This window comes from Cibotium barometz, chromosome 60, assembly GCF_041138505.1.
Source record: "Cibotium barometz isolate CiBa-2024 chromosome 60, ASM4113850v1, whole genome shotgun sequence".
Classification (NCBI taxonomy): domain Eukaryota; kingdom Viridiplantae; phylum Streptophyta; class Polypodiopsida; order Cyatheales; family Cibotiaceae; genus Cibotium; species Cibotium barometz.
Window position 1 is genome coordinate 13563217 of NC_141105.1, and position 15399 is coordinate 13578615.

At 49.5% G+C, this 15399-nt stretch overlaps 1 protein-coding gene across 1 annotated transcript in view; it reads right to left on the reverse strand.

Moving 5' to 3' along the window:
- Positions 1 to 209: 209 nt before the first annotated feature.
- Positions 210 to 15399, reverse strand: part of LOC147605009 (thylakoid lumenal P17.1 protein) — a 45511-nt gene continuing 30321 nt past the window's right edge. The window contains exons 3-4 of the mRNA XM_086794143.1: positions 1028 to 1111; positions 210 to 898 (exon numbers count right to left, since the gene is read on the reverse strand). Of these exons, the coding sequence (XP_086650269.1) occupies positions 846 to 898; positions 1028 to 1111 (137 nt within the window). The 3' untranslated portion in view covers positions 210 to 845. The remainder of the gene's footprint in view (positions 899 to 1027; positions 1112 to 15399) is intronic.

Below are 15399 nucleotides of genomic sequence, written 5' to 3' on the forward strand. Positions count from 1 at the left end.
ATTTGGTCTCATAGGTCATTTTGGGATTCCGAAGACATTAATAGAACTCTCTCTCTCTCTCTCTCTCTCTCTCTCTCGCGTACACGTGCATCTACAAAAACAAACACTTAACAGAACATCATGAACAAGCAAAGTTCAGAAAGGCATTGAAACCTTTAGATCTTTTTCTCATGACAAAATGACCAATACAAAACATACCCAATGTAGAATTGTAGAGAACCCCAAGCCTGTTTTGGAAACGACGTAAGTTGAAGCAGTCAGATAAATAAAAGTTACAAAAATATAGAATATAAAATGCAAACATGTTACACCCAAGTGACATGTCCTTGCAGGGGCTTTTAAGGCATGACAACTGCCCAATAAAAGGTGAGATTTCAGTGCCACTGTCCATCATGAGTGCGGATTCTCCCATGTCTGATCCCTGCCCGTCCTTTGGGCAAGGGAGATGTCTATGAAGTAATACAGCTTATGATAAACTAGAACCAAGCAGTACCAAAAACAGCTTTAAGCTGTTTCAAATAAAAAGGTGAATATAGGGCATAATACATAATTCTCCAACCCCTTGTATAGAGTTTTGAGAGAAAATAGCTCAAGCTTGCTCTCCCTTTATTCAAAGAGAAAAAAAAAACGTTACACAGATGTGTTGGCATACACACATACCACCCCCCCCCCCCCTCCTTTCTAATATACAGTCACTCTCAAAAGCAAAGACGCTCTATGTCCATCTTTCACATGAGCCCAGACTCCAGAGGGATAACATGACTTTGCATGGCTTTCCTGTCTGCCCAAATCTGGCAAACTGGTGTCCTGAACCACACACAGGACAGATAGAACTGCTGAGAACACTAAAGACGCCTGGAGTACCCCGAGCCACTGCATTTCCTACACAAAATCAAACCTGGACAAGCAAAAAAAAGAGTCAGTAATGCAACTTCTGTTGGGCATGAAGTTGGTACATGCTGACAATGACGAGCCAAGTCAACAGATCCAATATGCAATGAGAATATGAACTTGCTTGCCACCATACCTGCTCCTCTACAAACACGGCAGTCTGTCAAACCTGACTCTCCCTTCATCTTCCCGCCTGTGCAAAAAACACATTTCGTACCACCTGATTTGTACAAAGAAATCAGCATTATTAATGATATCTGGAATTAAACTAGGCGTGTATATAAATGAGTGACTGAACCTAGCAAGCCATCAACGGTTACCATGATATCTGTGGTAGATCGACTTAAGGAGAATAAAGTCACTCTATTGAATCCCTCATATAAGGCAAGGATGTGGAGAAGAGAACATTTCAAGGTCCATGCTTCCGCACCCGCATTCCCAGTAAATGCAAACTGTGGGGCATGTTAGTGAAAAGCTTAACGTGCTCTGATGATAACTAGTGTAGCCTAGGGATTCTTAAAAGCAAGTCATCCAGCATCTATTACAGCCACTCCCAATGTTCAAAAGGGTTCAGCTACAATCTAGCCAATGTCACCAGAAACTTTTCATAAAAAACTGCACAGTTCGAAATCCAAAGCTATTAAACGAAACACTTGTTAGAAACTGCATGATCGGGTCTCATGCTTAACACTAAAAATTCAGCAGCACCATCTTCCCCCTCTCAAGCCAAGTTTTCCCCTTCCATCCCAAGCACATCACCATATCCCTAGGTATCTCGGAAGACCCAAGAATCCGCCCGTTGGCTCAATCAGAAGATCTTGGTGACAAAATCTTCTGGAATTTCTGTGGAGCTAATCCTTGGATACGTGAGCCTAATTCACCAAGGTTAGGGGTCCCTGGGATTACGATGAAGCAAGCAGATACAGAGGGCTAAGGTTCACAATAGGCTACTGGCCAACTATAAATAACAGGTTAGCTATTTATAGTGGCAGTTATCACTATAAAAGTGATGCCTTGGGTTATTATTTGGGAGTCAATTGTGTGGTGCACTTCTGAATCCTGATAGGTCTAGACTGTTTCTACTCCTGCCGTGGGAATGGCAGATCACAGATAGTCTTGCCGAGGGCCCCTGGTGGTATGGGATGCTAGTGCTGAATGGCATGTATATGTGGTCTGAGGGATGTGTTTTTTAGGGTTATAACTTATGATACCCTTGACAATAAAGAAACATGTGGGCAAGGGGTGGCCTGAGTGTACAGCCAAAGGCTGTAATCAGCCTGTGCACAACAGTACAGCAAGGCTGTAGGCGCAGCTGTACAGCATGGGACTGTTTGTGCAGTAAACCAGCATGGCTGGTTGGTGCAGCAGCACAGGACCTAGTTGGCACAGCAAAACAGCCAGGCTGGTTGGTGCAGCAGAGAGAGAAGGGGACAGCAGAGTGGGTCAGTGCAAAGGCAGAGGTGGCTGTGCGTTGGCAGAGCAGACAGCCAGATGCTTCTGAGCGCTGACAGAAAGCAGGCCGCTAGGCAGCCAGAAAAGGCAGCTTGTTATTTTTGGGGGGGTTTTGCCTGAAAAAGGTTAAAACAGAAAGCATGTTGTTTTTGGTTTTAGGGAAAACGTTTTTTGGCCACTTTGAGGGGTTCTAGAAAGGGGCGCCCAGTTTTTCAATGGGAAAAAGCGTTAGGTGTTTTTTTTTAAAGCTTGGGAGGCCAGCCGCCACCTATATACTAGAGCACATAGTCCCTATAAAAATATCAAACAGCAGTACTTCCTTATGTTAAGTGTGGGACAAAACAGCCAGGAGAAAACTTCATGCCTCTCTTCTTGTACACGGAGCTCGGGAAGGCTTGGGTGAGTGGTTTTACACAATAGTCTCAGATTTTACCTACAGTTTGTACTTTCCTGAAAATTCAGAATCAACACATGTCCATCTTCATATTTTTTGCAGTGACAGAAATATGCCTCTGGCCCACACACTGTTGCTGCTGCTCTGGGTACCAAGCGCCCAGCGCGCACCAGCAAGCCTCTGTGGTGACCGCCAAAATTCAACAGCTCGCCGTCTGTGCTTTGACCGGCCTGATTTTGGGCTTCTCCAGGTAAGCCTTGCCAAGCCACACGCCCACCCAAGCTCCTCCCTCTGCCACCCAAGTTCTTGGCCCCTGGTTTAGCCACCGCCCATTCCCACCACCAAAAGTGAGCGGCACTAGTGGAGAGAGCGCCCCCACTGCCCATTCCCACCACCAAAAGTGAGCGGCACTAGTGGAGAGAGCGCCACCACTGCTCCGCCAGCGCTAGTGGGAAGAGGGCCACCACCGCCCCACGGTCGGCCGCTCAGCACATCTGCGTCCTTGCCCCGTAGGTCAGTCGCTGCTCATTCCCACCACCAAAATTGGGCGGCACTAGTGGGGAGAGGACCACCGCTGCTCCTCTCAGCAGGTGCGGCGCTAGTGGGGAGAGGACCACTGCCGCCGGCTCAGCCCATCTCCACCCACTGTTTTGACTCCAGGGACATTTGAAGCGTTCCAGCTGTGCCTGTCGCTGCCAAAACGGCTTCTGTGCTGCTGTCCAGACAGCCTCCCTACTCCAGCCTCCTTTGAAGAGTTCTCCGTGCTAGCTTCGGCACTAGAGAGGTTTCTCAGTGCTACATCAACTCCCTACACCGATTTCTGGCTCGTGCAGATACTCGCCAGTGCATTCTTTATACCCTACACTTTGTCATTTTTTCATTTACTTGTAGGTACTCGCTACAATGAGCCACTACCAGCCTCTGGGTGCATTCAGTGGGTACTATCTGCAGTGCGCGTGGCACTAGTGTGGGACAAGATTTTTTTCTGCATGATCTATGGCTCAGAATGCATCGGATGTGTTAGGGTTTTGTCCCAAGAGGACAATCTCCATGGCAGCAACTACTCCCTGTGGAGTTTCATGGTTAGAAATCTACTTGTGGATAAAGGCCTTTGGGGTTACGTAAATGGTGAAGATGTACATCCAGAAAATGTAGCTCCTTGAGCAAGGTGCCCAGGCAACTGCTCCTGCAGTTGCTGCTGCTGCTACTCAAGAGCAGAAGAGATGGGAATTGGGATGCCCGTGATGGCTAGGCTATTGCATTTATCTCCTTGTCTGTCAAGAGATTTATTACTATTATTTTATTCCGGGAAAAAGATCCTTCAATTAGTTAAAGAAAAAACAGCTACAAAGGGCTAAGTACAACCACGACGGGCTAGATACAAACTCGCCTCATATAAGGGTGGGAAACAAGTGATCAAAGGGAAGAGATGCTTCTCCTCCGTCTGGCCACTCTGTGAGGAGAAGGCTATCTCATACAGGGGGAAGGGGGGGGGGGGTGGGGGGGACAACCACACAAGTGGTCTGTAATGCCAAATGGGGTCACTGCCTCTATTTGTGAGGAAAGGGCCAGGCCTCCAAGGTCTCAAGAAGGCTTCCCGCTGCTTCCGCATGCGGTCAGAGCCTCCCTGTAGCTTCCCCCACTGACTGCGGAGGGTGTGAATGATATCAAGCCATATGCTCTTGATGGTCTCATCCGGCAGAGAGTGGGTACCCTCGATGGCCTCGCACGCCAGATGTGCCAGGCTGCTATGCTACTACAAATCTCCCATCTCTGGCATGAGCCTGGTCGCTAGTCACCTATAGGTGGGGCTGTGACTGAGACCTAAAGGGCTAGTCCTCCCCCATCCTCCTCATAAGACCTGACCACTCCAGCCTCAGTGGCCCGAGCGACAGTACCCCAAGTGATGATCCGGGTCGATGCCCTGTCCATAGCCAAGATGCGGAGAATCCACTGCCAAATCTGTTGAGCCTTCGGGCAATCCCAAAGGCAATGTCACTGAGACTCCTGGGGGTGGCCGCACCGCGGGCAAGCTGCTGACCAACCTTGAACTGCCAGCCAAGTACCGATTGCCAAACTCCTGTGTGCCATCAGCCAAAGAAAGAGAGTGATCTTCCTTGGCCGAAAGTGGTCACAAAGCCTCTTCCATAAATCTGAAAGGAAGCGTTGTGATAGACCCTGAGACTGCCAATGTGCTGCTGCTGCCAGCGTGCCATCTATCTCAGGCATCTGAATCCTGTGGCCAAGTCGCGCTGTACATGCAAAGAAGGGGGCATCCAGAGTCTCCTCCCGATCCGCGGGATCATGCCAAGTCCACTCTCCCGAGTCCCATTGCAGCCACGTGAGAGGTCGGCACTCCCAAATCCATAGCCGCCATAGTCTCTCCCTGGCCACCTTGGCCGGTGCTGGATCTATGTGCCATTCCCGTGCCCGAAAACCAATCACCCTCACCCTCTAAATGGTGCAGGCTCTGAAATCCTCCAAGGGGAGCTCTGATCTCTCTAGTCTGCCATGGGATCCAATAGAAAAAAGTGAGTAGACCACTGTCCTCATCTTCTCCATGGATTGCCATGAGGATATCGTGTCTAGTAAACACGCCTAGCCACACCGGGGGAGGGGGGGGGGTGTCCAGGTTTGAAATAGGAGTCAACCACTCTTGAGGAATAGCTGAGTCATTGTCGATGCTAAGCCTATCTCTAACCCGGATCCCTGTCACGCCTCTCTCCTGCTCCTCCTGAGGTAACTGCATGTGTGCAATCCAATCTCCGAGAGACCTAGCTGGTCCCATGCTCAAGGCACCCCCAAGATATTGTTAGAATGCACAGCGAAATGAAGACAACTGCTGTAGAGAGCAAAACACAGATGAGAGAGAGAGAGAGAGAGAGAGAGAGAGAGAGAGAGAGAGAAGCTATGTAACTCTGCTATATACACTCAATAAAATCCAGGATCTACAACTGCAGAGTGTGGGGGGGGCAAGGGGCCATTTTATATGGCCCTAGCCTGCTGGTCGGCCAGTCTAAAACAGGCTGACAGCAGCATGTGCTCGTGACCAACACCTGGGATGCTCACGACCAGCAAAAGCCCTGGTCAGCTAGGTGCTGCAGTCGGCCAGATCTGCTAAAGACCAGTCGGGTAGCAACTCTCAATCGGCCAGCAAAGGAAGACAACCGACAGCCCTCCACACCTCAAAAAAAAATGGGAAAAATACATGGAAGTGAGGAAAAATGGGGAAACACCAAAAACGGGCAAGCACACCCACAACAGAGGTCTTGGTGTAGTGTACAGACAAGAGATGACTACTAACACCCCCTCTCAGCTCCTAGATGTGGAACCAACCCCAGTGAGCTAGAGTGCCGCCGGAGCATAGCCTGAGATAGAGACTTCGTGAAGAGGTCTACCGCATTGTCCTCCGTCGAACAATAAAGAAGCAAGATGTCACCAGCCAAGATCTTCTCACGAACAAAGTGATATTGTATCTCTATGTGCTTGGTCCGGGCATGGAAGACCGGGTTCCGAGCAATAGCGATACAGCTCTGGTTATCGTACTGGATGACCGTGGGTTCCTTCTATGGAAACCCAATCTCGCCACGCAACCTCCGCAGCCACACAACCTCGCAAGCAGCACCACAAGCAGCCCGGTACTTTGCCTCTGTAGACAACAAGGCAATAGTTGGCTGCCTCTTGCTGCTCCATGAAACAACTCCTAAGCCGAGGGTAAAACTGTAGCCTGATGTAGATCTCCTCGTGTCTAGATCTCCTCCCCAATCTGAGTCACTCCAGCCTTGGAGTCGGACTCGGTCCTTCGTTTCACCTCCAGTGTCTTAGACGAGTCTGAGATCCTTCGTACCCTACAGATACCGCAAGATCCGCAATCCTGCGTCCCACCGAGACTTCAAAGGCGTCTGCATGAATGAGTTCAACAGCCCCACAGGAAAGCTCAAGTCCAATCTGGTGTTTAGCAACCAGATCAATGAACCAACCAGCTTCCGATACGGAGAGGCATCAACTCGCTCACAAGGATCATTCAATGTAAGCTTCGTGTTCGGGTCCATCGGTGACGTTGTGAGGTGAAAAAAAGAAAGAAAACCCTTGCCTCTATAGCCCTTCACCTCCCAAACTTGGAATAACAACACGAACCAACAGGGGCACCACCAGCCACCCACCCACACCAGAAGGACAGCTCAAAACCCCAATAAACTGATGATTATCCAGCAAAAAACATACAAAGCACCAACCATGTACAACTCAGCAAATACACCAAAGACCAGGACTCTGGCCAGGATTTACTGCCTAGGATTCCACCCTTGCGTCTGACAACCAAGCCTCTGTCTCCCGGTCCCTGTAATCTCCAGAGGGCGCCCCACCAGCAACCCTTCTTCACTTCCTCTGTAGCCCCACCAGCAACCCTTCTTCACAACCTCTGTAGCCCCTGTAATCTCCAGAGGGCGCCCCACCAGCAACCCTTCTTCACTTCCTCTGTAGCCCGGCTACTCTCTGTCTAGCTGCTACCTGCCAAGTGTCGTAGGCGAGCCCCACTGTCTCCAGCCCACACATCAACACCTCTACTTCAGTCAACACACACAAGACATCAAGGCTCTCTCTCTCTGGTCACCATCCACGCTCTGCCTGCAATCATCGCCCACACAAACTAGCTACTCCTCTCCAGAAGGCGCCCACTCCGGCTAACCTTCAACTTCAGTAGCTCCCACTCTCTGTGTGTCGAGACCAGCAGCTTCGCCAACCACAGAGCCTCTGCACAATCTTCAGCACCAACCCAACAGCTCAACACAGCAGCCTCCTCTTGCATCCAGCCCAAGCCACATCTTCAGTCCTTGCTAACAGCCTCACTGTCCTTGCCTGTCTCCACTTCCCTGTACACTACTCCCAGTTGCCACCACGGCTCCTTTCTCACACGGCCCACACCAGCCCGTCAGTTCACTTGCAGAACCCCCCAGTAAAACCACTAGGCGGCCATCTTTCCACGCTGTCACCTCTGGTCCCTTCACGATTCCCAGCAGCAACTCCTCAAACCAGGCGCCTTCTTCACACCTTCTCTTGTCCACAAAACCCGGGGCTTCACCTTGCGCCTGATGTCTCCGCAGCCTCCATCACCCAGCCTTGCTATACAAGGCGACTACAAGGCGACCATCTTTCCCAGCGCTTTCACCTCTGGTCCCGCCTAGTCCCACCAGCCGGCTCTGCCCATACCAGCTTCACCTCTGTTTGTAGCTGCGCCCAAGAGCCCTCAGCAGCTCTTCCACTGTCACAAGGCCGCCAACACCTTCTCCGTTGGCTCTCCACAGTTCTTACAAAGCGGCCACCTCACAACTGGTCCACGCCTTCTACTCGTTGCCCAGTCACCGTCAAGAGCAACTAGCTCGACCCCTTCTCTCTTCACCTGTCTGTAACTGCCTCTCCGCTTTGTCACCAGCCAGCGTACTCCACGCACCCCAACGTCCAGCCGTCGCCAGCCTCTGCATAATCACCATCACCCGGGCACCTTCTCTACAGCAAGGGCGTCTCAATACCACCACCTTCGACGCCAGCACGTCGGCTTCCGCCAGCTAGAACCTGCAACTCTTCGCCTCTAGCTTTGCACAGCCACGAGACCAGCCCTTCGCACCTGGACACTCAACCTTGCGCCTGCAGCTCTGCAGCGTTCCAGCCTCCGCACTCGAGAACCCTCCTCCACCTGACAGCCATAATCCTTCAAGGCGGCTATGCCTCGCTTCTTCTTCGCCACCACCTTCTCGAACATCTGCTGGCAGCTGCGTTTACAGCCATGTGGCCTTCCAATAAATTGGCCATGTTTAATATTATCATTTTTTTTTTCTAAGGCCTACATCACCCTTTCCTTCCTCAATACTTTTGTGCCATCTTTCTTCTTACAATCCACATGTAGCCACTCTCTCTCTTCCACTTCACCATATACAAGGTAACATTGGCCCTTTCAATGATTATTGCTCCCCACGCTCTCCACACACTTGAATGCAGCTTCCGAAAGCCCACTCATTTCTTGGGACGCCCACACATTCAGAGCTGCCAAACAGCTGACATCATCCCCAGCCGACCATATTTCGGACAAGCCTGTACATGCTCACAGCCAAACCATTCTCTCTGTACATCTGCCAAGGCGTTCCCGAGCGAAACTCTCACACATGCCATGCATCCTGTATGTACACAAGCCCAGAATACCTCTCAGAAAAACGCCTGACATACTTTGCCAACCACCTAGCCTGCAGGACATTTATGTCCTAGCAGTTAGTATCCATAAACTGTCAGCCTCCAGGGTCAAATGGCCACTGTTGCATGTCTCTTCCCATTATACATGCCTGCCCATCTATTTCTTCTAAGTGATATACCAATTGGGAGTTCCTTTCATTCAAAACTAATGGCATCACACCATTCTGACTATCCTGTTCATGCACACTCTTAGCATCACCAAAAACTGGGTCTGCATAACCCTCATCCACATCTTTTTTTCCTTGGGTCAATCCCAAACATACTTGGGCCTCACTTGCCCACTGCACAGCCACAGTTAAAAGCATATGCATTAACATTTTGCAACCCAAATCCTTGGATCTTTGATTACCTGGCTCATAAGCATTCACTGTTGTGGAAAAATTTCCGTCTTTTTCCAGCATAGCATTCCCAGACCTCATAACCCCAAATTCACCTGACTCTGGCTCCCACATGCCGGGTTTCTCAAGCATTAGTTCTTCTTCAACCGGTTCAATAAGAAAATTCCCAGAATCCAGCAGATAAGCATTGCTCTCACTCACCGGATCATTCGTGACCAGCATTCCACTTCCACTGTCCTCTTCGGAAGAAAGACTCATTTCCGAAGGTGCTTCAAGCATCATCTTGTCCTCCACTTCTTCATTGCCAACCACCTTTGGTTCTTCTTCAGGCTCAAGATTTTCCCTTGTCTCACCCCTCGAGTCAAATCCTGCTAGATCCTCCATTTGCAATCCATCTCCTTCAATCTCTTCGTCTACTTGCTCTTCCACTCCATCCTCTTCTTGTAGATCATCTTCTGTCTCTCCCCTCCTCCCCTTAGGTCCCTGAACAGGCTCCTTAAGCCAAGAGAAGCATCTGTTGACATCTAAATCCCTGCCTATGATTGGCAAAACCTTATTCTCTGCAAGAATTTTCTCTGCTTGAACTTTAGAAGCATAAATAACATCACTTAACACACCCTGACTAGTGGAAACATTATCAGAAATCTGGTAATTCTCATAACCATAAGCTGGCATAACATCCACCGCTATAGACTTCACAGTGCTCTCATTAAACTGCCCAAAATCCTTGGCGACTACCTCAAGATTTACGTGGTACATTCCCCTGCCAATTTGTTGGTACATAGTAGGTGTTTGTTGTACAAAATCAACCTGGACCATATTCACATCAAGACAACCATTCTTGACCACTTCGTCTTCCTTGATCATCCCATAATCCGCCATTTTCTTCAGCTTCCATTCTTTCTCTTCCGCAATCCTCACCGCCTCTTCATAAGTAGAAGGTTGCTTCAAGTCCACTTTTACCAACAAACTTTGCTTCAAACCTGCTATGAATTGCATCTTCTTCACAAACATGGGGGGAACTTCTGTTTCAAGAGCTAAACACCATCTTGTCCATAGCTTACTGAAAATTGTAACATAACTTGCCACACTCTGGCTTTCGCCTTGCTTCAGCTGCTGGAGCTCCTGCCAAACATCATTGGGATCTTCTCTTCTTTGAAACTCCTTTGTAAGGGCTTCTCTCAGGTTTTCCACCATCATCATTCCAGATGGGCTACCAATCATTCTTTTTGCTTCAAACTCTCAAAGCCATGTACCCGCTGTGCCCTTCAAAAAGATCTGGAAGAGCCTTAAAATTTGATCCGGATTATCCACATGGTTGGTAATACATGCCACCTCCATTTGCTCCAGGAAATCCTCTACATCCTCATTCTTATCACCGTGAAATTCAGGATAAGCAAACGCCATGGTTGCAACCTGTAAACTGAAGGAACCTGAAGAAAGATCCTCAGTGGGGGCACCAAAAGGATGTGAGGTGAAAAAAAGAAAGAAAACCCTTGCCTCTATAGCCCTTCACCTCCCAAACTTGGAATAACAACACGAACCAACAGGGGCACCACCAGCCACCCACCCACACCAGAAGGACAGCTCAAAACCCCAATAAACTGATGATTATCCAGCAAAAAACATACAAAGCACCAACCATGTACAACTCAGCAAATACACCAAAGACCAGGACTCTGGCCAGGATTTACTGCCTAGGATTCCACCCTTGCGTCTGACAACCAAGCCTCTGTCTCCCGGTCCCTGTAATCTCCAGAGGGCGCCCCACCAGCAACCCTTCTTCACTTCCTCTGTAGCCCCACCAGCAACCCTTCTTCACAACCTCTGTAGCCCCTGTAATCTCCAGAGGGCGCCCCACCAGCAACCCTTCTTCACTTCCTCTGTAGCCCGGCTACTCTCTGTCTAGCTGCTACCTGCCAAGTGTCGTAGGCGAGCCCCACTGTCTCCAGCCCACACATCAACACCTCTACTTCAGTCAACACACACAAGACATCAAGGCTCTCTCTCTCTGGTCACCATCCACGCTCTGCCTGCAATCATCGCCCACACAAACTAGCTACTCCTCTCCAGAAGGCGCCCACTCCGGCTAACCTTCAACTTCAGTAGCTCCCACTCTCTGTGTGTCGAGACCAGCAGCTTCGCCAACCACAGAGCCTCTGCACAATCTTCAGCACCAACCCAACAGCTCAACACAGCAGCCTCCTCTTGCATCCAGCCCAAGCCACATCTTCAGTCCTTGCTAACAGCCTCACTGTCCTTGCCTGTCTCCACTTCCCTGTACACTACTCCCAGTTGCCACCACGGCTCCTTTCTCACACGGCCCACACCAGCCCGTCAGTTCACTTGCAGAACCCCCCAGTAAAACCACTAGGCGGCCATCTTTCCACGCTGTCACCTCTGGTCCCTTCACGATTCCCAGCAGCAACTCCTCAAACCAGGCGCCTTCTTCACACCTTCTCTTGTCCACAAAACCCGGGGCTTCACCTTGCGCCTGATGTCTCCGCAGCCTCCATCACCCAGCCTTGCTATACAAGGCGACTACAAGGCGACCATCTTTCCAAGCGCTTTCACCTCTGGTCCCGCCTAGTCCCACCAGCCGGCTCTGCCCATACCAGCTTCACCTCTGTTTGTAGCTGCGCCCAAGAGCCCTCAGCAGCTCTTCCACTGTCACAAGGCCGCCAGCACCTTCTCCGTTGGCTCTCCACAGTTCTTACAAAGCGGCCACCTCACAACTGGTCCACGCCTTCTACTCGTTGCCCAGTCACCGTCAAGAGCAACTAGCTCGACCCCTTCTTTCTTCACCTGTCTGTAACTGCCTCTCCGCTTTGTCACCAGCCAGCGTACTCCACGCACCTCAATGTCCAGCCGTCGCCAGCCTCTGCATAATCACCATCACCCGGGCACCTTCTCTACAGCAAGGGCGTCTCAATACCACCACCTTTGACGCCAGCACGTCGGCTTCCGCCAGCTAGAACCTGCAACTCTTCGCCTCTAGCTTTGCACAGCCACGAGACCAGCCCTTCGCACCTGGACACTCAACCTTGCGCCTGCAGCTCTGCAGCGTTCCAGCCTCCGCACTCGAGAACCCTCCTCCACCTGACAGCCATAATCCTTCAAGGCGGCTATGCCTCGCTTCTTCTTCGCCACCACCTTCTCGAACATCTGCTGGCAGCTGCGTTTACAGCCATGTGGCCTTCCAATAAATTGGCCATGTTTAATATTATCATTTTTTTTTTTTCTAAGGCCTACATCACCCTTTCCTTCCTCAATACTTTTGTGCCATCTTTCTTCTTACAATCCACATGTAGCCACTCTCTCTCTTCCACTTCACCATATACAAGGTAACATTGGCCCTTTCAATGATTATTGCTCCCCACGCTCTCCACACACTTGAATGCAGCTTCCGAAAGCCCACTCATTTCTTGGGACGCCCACACATTCAGAGCTGCCAAACAGCTGACATCATCCCCAGCCGACCATATTTCGGACAAGCCTGTACATGCTCACAGCCAAACCATTCTCTCTGTACATCTGCCAAGGCGTTCCCGAGCGAAACTCTCACACATGCCATGCATCCTGTATGTACACAAGCCCAGAATACCTCTCAAAAAAACGCCTGACATACTTTGCCAACCACCTAGCCTGCAGGACATTTATGTCCTAGCAGTTAGTATCCATAAACTGTCAGTCTCCAGGGTCAAATGGCCACTGTTGCATGTCTCTTCCCATTATACATGCCTGCCCATCTATTTCTTCTAAGTGATATACCAATTGGGAGTTCCTTTCATTCAAAACTAATGGCATCACACCATTCTGACTATCCTGTTCATGCACACTCTTAGCATCACCAAAAACTGGGTCTGCATAACCCTCATCCACATCTTTTTTTCCTTGGGTCAATCCCAAACATACTTGGGCCTCACTTGCCCACTGCACAGCCACAGTTAAAAGCATATGCATTAACATTTTGCAACCCAAATCCTTGGATCTTTGATTACCTGGCTCATAAGCATTTACTGTTGTGGAAAAATTTCCGTCTTTTTCCAGCATAGCATTCCCAGACCTCATAACCCCAAATTCACCTGACTCTGGCTCCCACATGCCGGGTTTCTCAAGCATTAGTTCTTCTTCAACCGGTTCAATAAGAAAATTCCCAGAATCCAGCAGATAAGCATTGCTCTCACTCACCGGATCATTCGTGACCAGCATTCCACTTCCACTGTCCTCTTCGGAAGAAAGACTCATTTCCGAAGGTGCTTCAAGCATCATCTTGTCCTCCACTTCTTCATTGCCAACCACCTTTGGTTCTTCTTCAGGCTCAAGATTTTCCCTTGTCTCACCCCTCGAGTCAAATCCTGCTAGATCCTCCATTTGCAATCCATCTCCTTCAATCTCTTCGTCTACTTGCTCTTCCACTCCATCCTCTTCTTGTAGATCATCTTCTGTCTCTCCCCTCCTCCCCTTAGGTCCCTGAACAGGCTCCTTAAGCCAAGAGAAGCATCTGTTGACATCTAAATCCCTGCCTATGATTGGCAAAACCTTATTCTCTGCAAGAATTTTCTCTGCTTGAACTTTAGAAGCATAAATAACATCACTTAACACACCCTGACTAGTGGAAACATTATCAGAAATCTGGTAATTCTCATAACCATAAGCTGGCATAACATCCACCGCTATAGACTTCACAGTGCTCTCATTAAACTGCCCAAAATCCTTGGCGACTACCTCAAGATTTACGTGGTACATTCCCCTGCCAATTTGTTGGTACATAGTAGGTGTTTGTTGTACAAAATCAACCTGGACCATATTCACATCAAGACAACCATTCTTGACCACTTCGTCTTCCTTGATCATCCCATAATCCGCCATTTTCTTCAGCTTCCATTCTTTCTCTTCCGCAATCCTCACCGCCTCTTCATAAGTAGAAGGTTGCTTCAAGTCCACTTTTACCAACAAACTTTGCTTCAAACCTGCTATGAATTGCATCTTCTTCACAAACATGGGGGGAACTTCTGTTTCAAGAGCTAAACACCATCTTGTCCATAGCTTACTGAAAATTGTAACATAACTTGCCACACTCTGGCTTTCGCCTTGCTTCAGCTGCTGGAGCTCCTGCCAAACATCATTGGGATCTTCTCTTCTTTGAAACTCCTTTGTAAGGGCTTCTCTCAGGTTTTCCACCATCATCATTCCAGATGGGCTACCAATCATTCTTTTTGCTTCAAACTCTCAAAGCCATGTACCCGCTGTGCCCTTCAAAAAGATCTGGAAGAGCCTTAAAATTTGATCCGGATTATCCACATGGTTGGTAATACATGCCACCTCCATTTGCTCCAGGAAATCCTCTACATCCTCATTCTTATCACCGTGAAATTCAGGATAAGCAAACGCCATGGTTGCAACCTGTAAACTGAAGGAACCTGAAGAAAGATCCTCAGTGGGGGCACCAAAAGGATGTGAGGTGAAAAAAAGAAAGAAAACCCTTGCCTCTATAGCCCTTCACCTCCCAAACTTGGAATAACAACACGAACCAACAGGGGCACCACCAGCCACCCACCCACACCAGAAGGACAGCTCAAAACCCCAATAAACTGATGATTATCCAGCAAAAAACATACAAAGCACCAACCATGTACAACTCAGCAAATACACCAAAGACCAGGACTCTGGCCAGGATTTACTGCCTAGGATTCCACCCTTGCGTCTGACAACCAAGCCTCTGTCTCCCGGTCCCTGTAATCTCCAGAGGGCGCCCCACCAGCAACCCTTCTTCACTTCCTCTGTAGCCCCACCAGCAACCCTTCTTCACAACCTCTGTAGCCCCTGTAATCTCCAGAGGGCGCCCCACCAGCAACCCTTCTTCACTTCCTCTGTAGCCCGGCTACTCTCTGTCTAGCTGCTACCTGCCAAGTGTCGTAGGCGAGCCCCACTGTCTCCAGCCCACACATCAACACCTCTACTTCAGTCAACACACACAAGACATCAAGGCTCTCTCTCTCTGGTCACCATCCACGCTCTGCCTGCAATCATCGCCCACACAAACTAGCTACTCCTCTCCAGAAGGCGCCCACTCCGGCT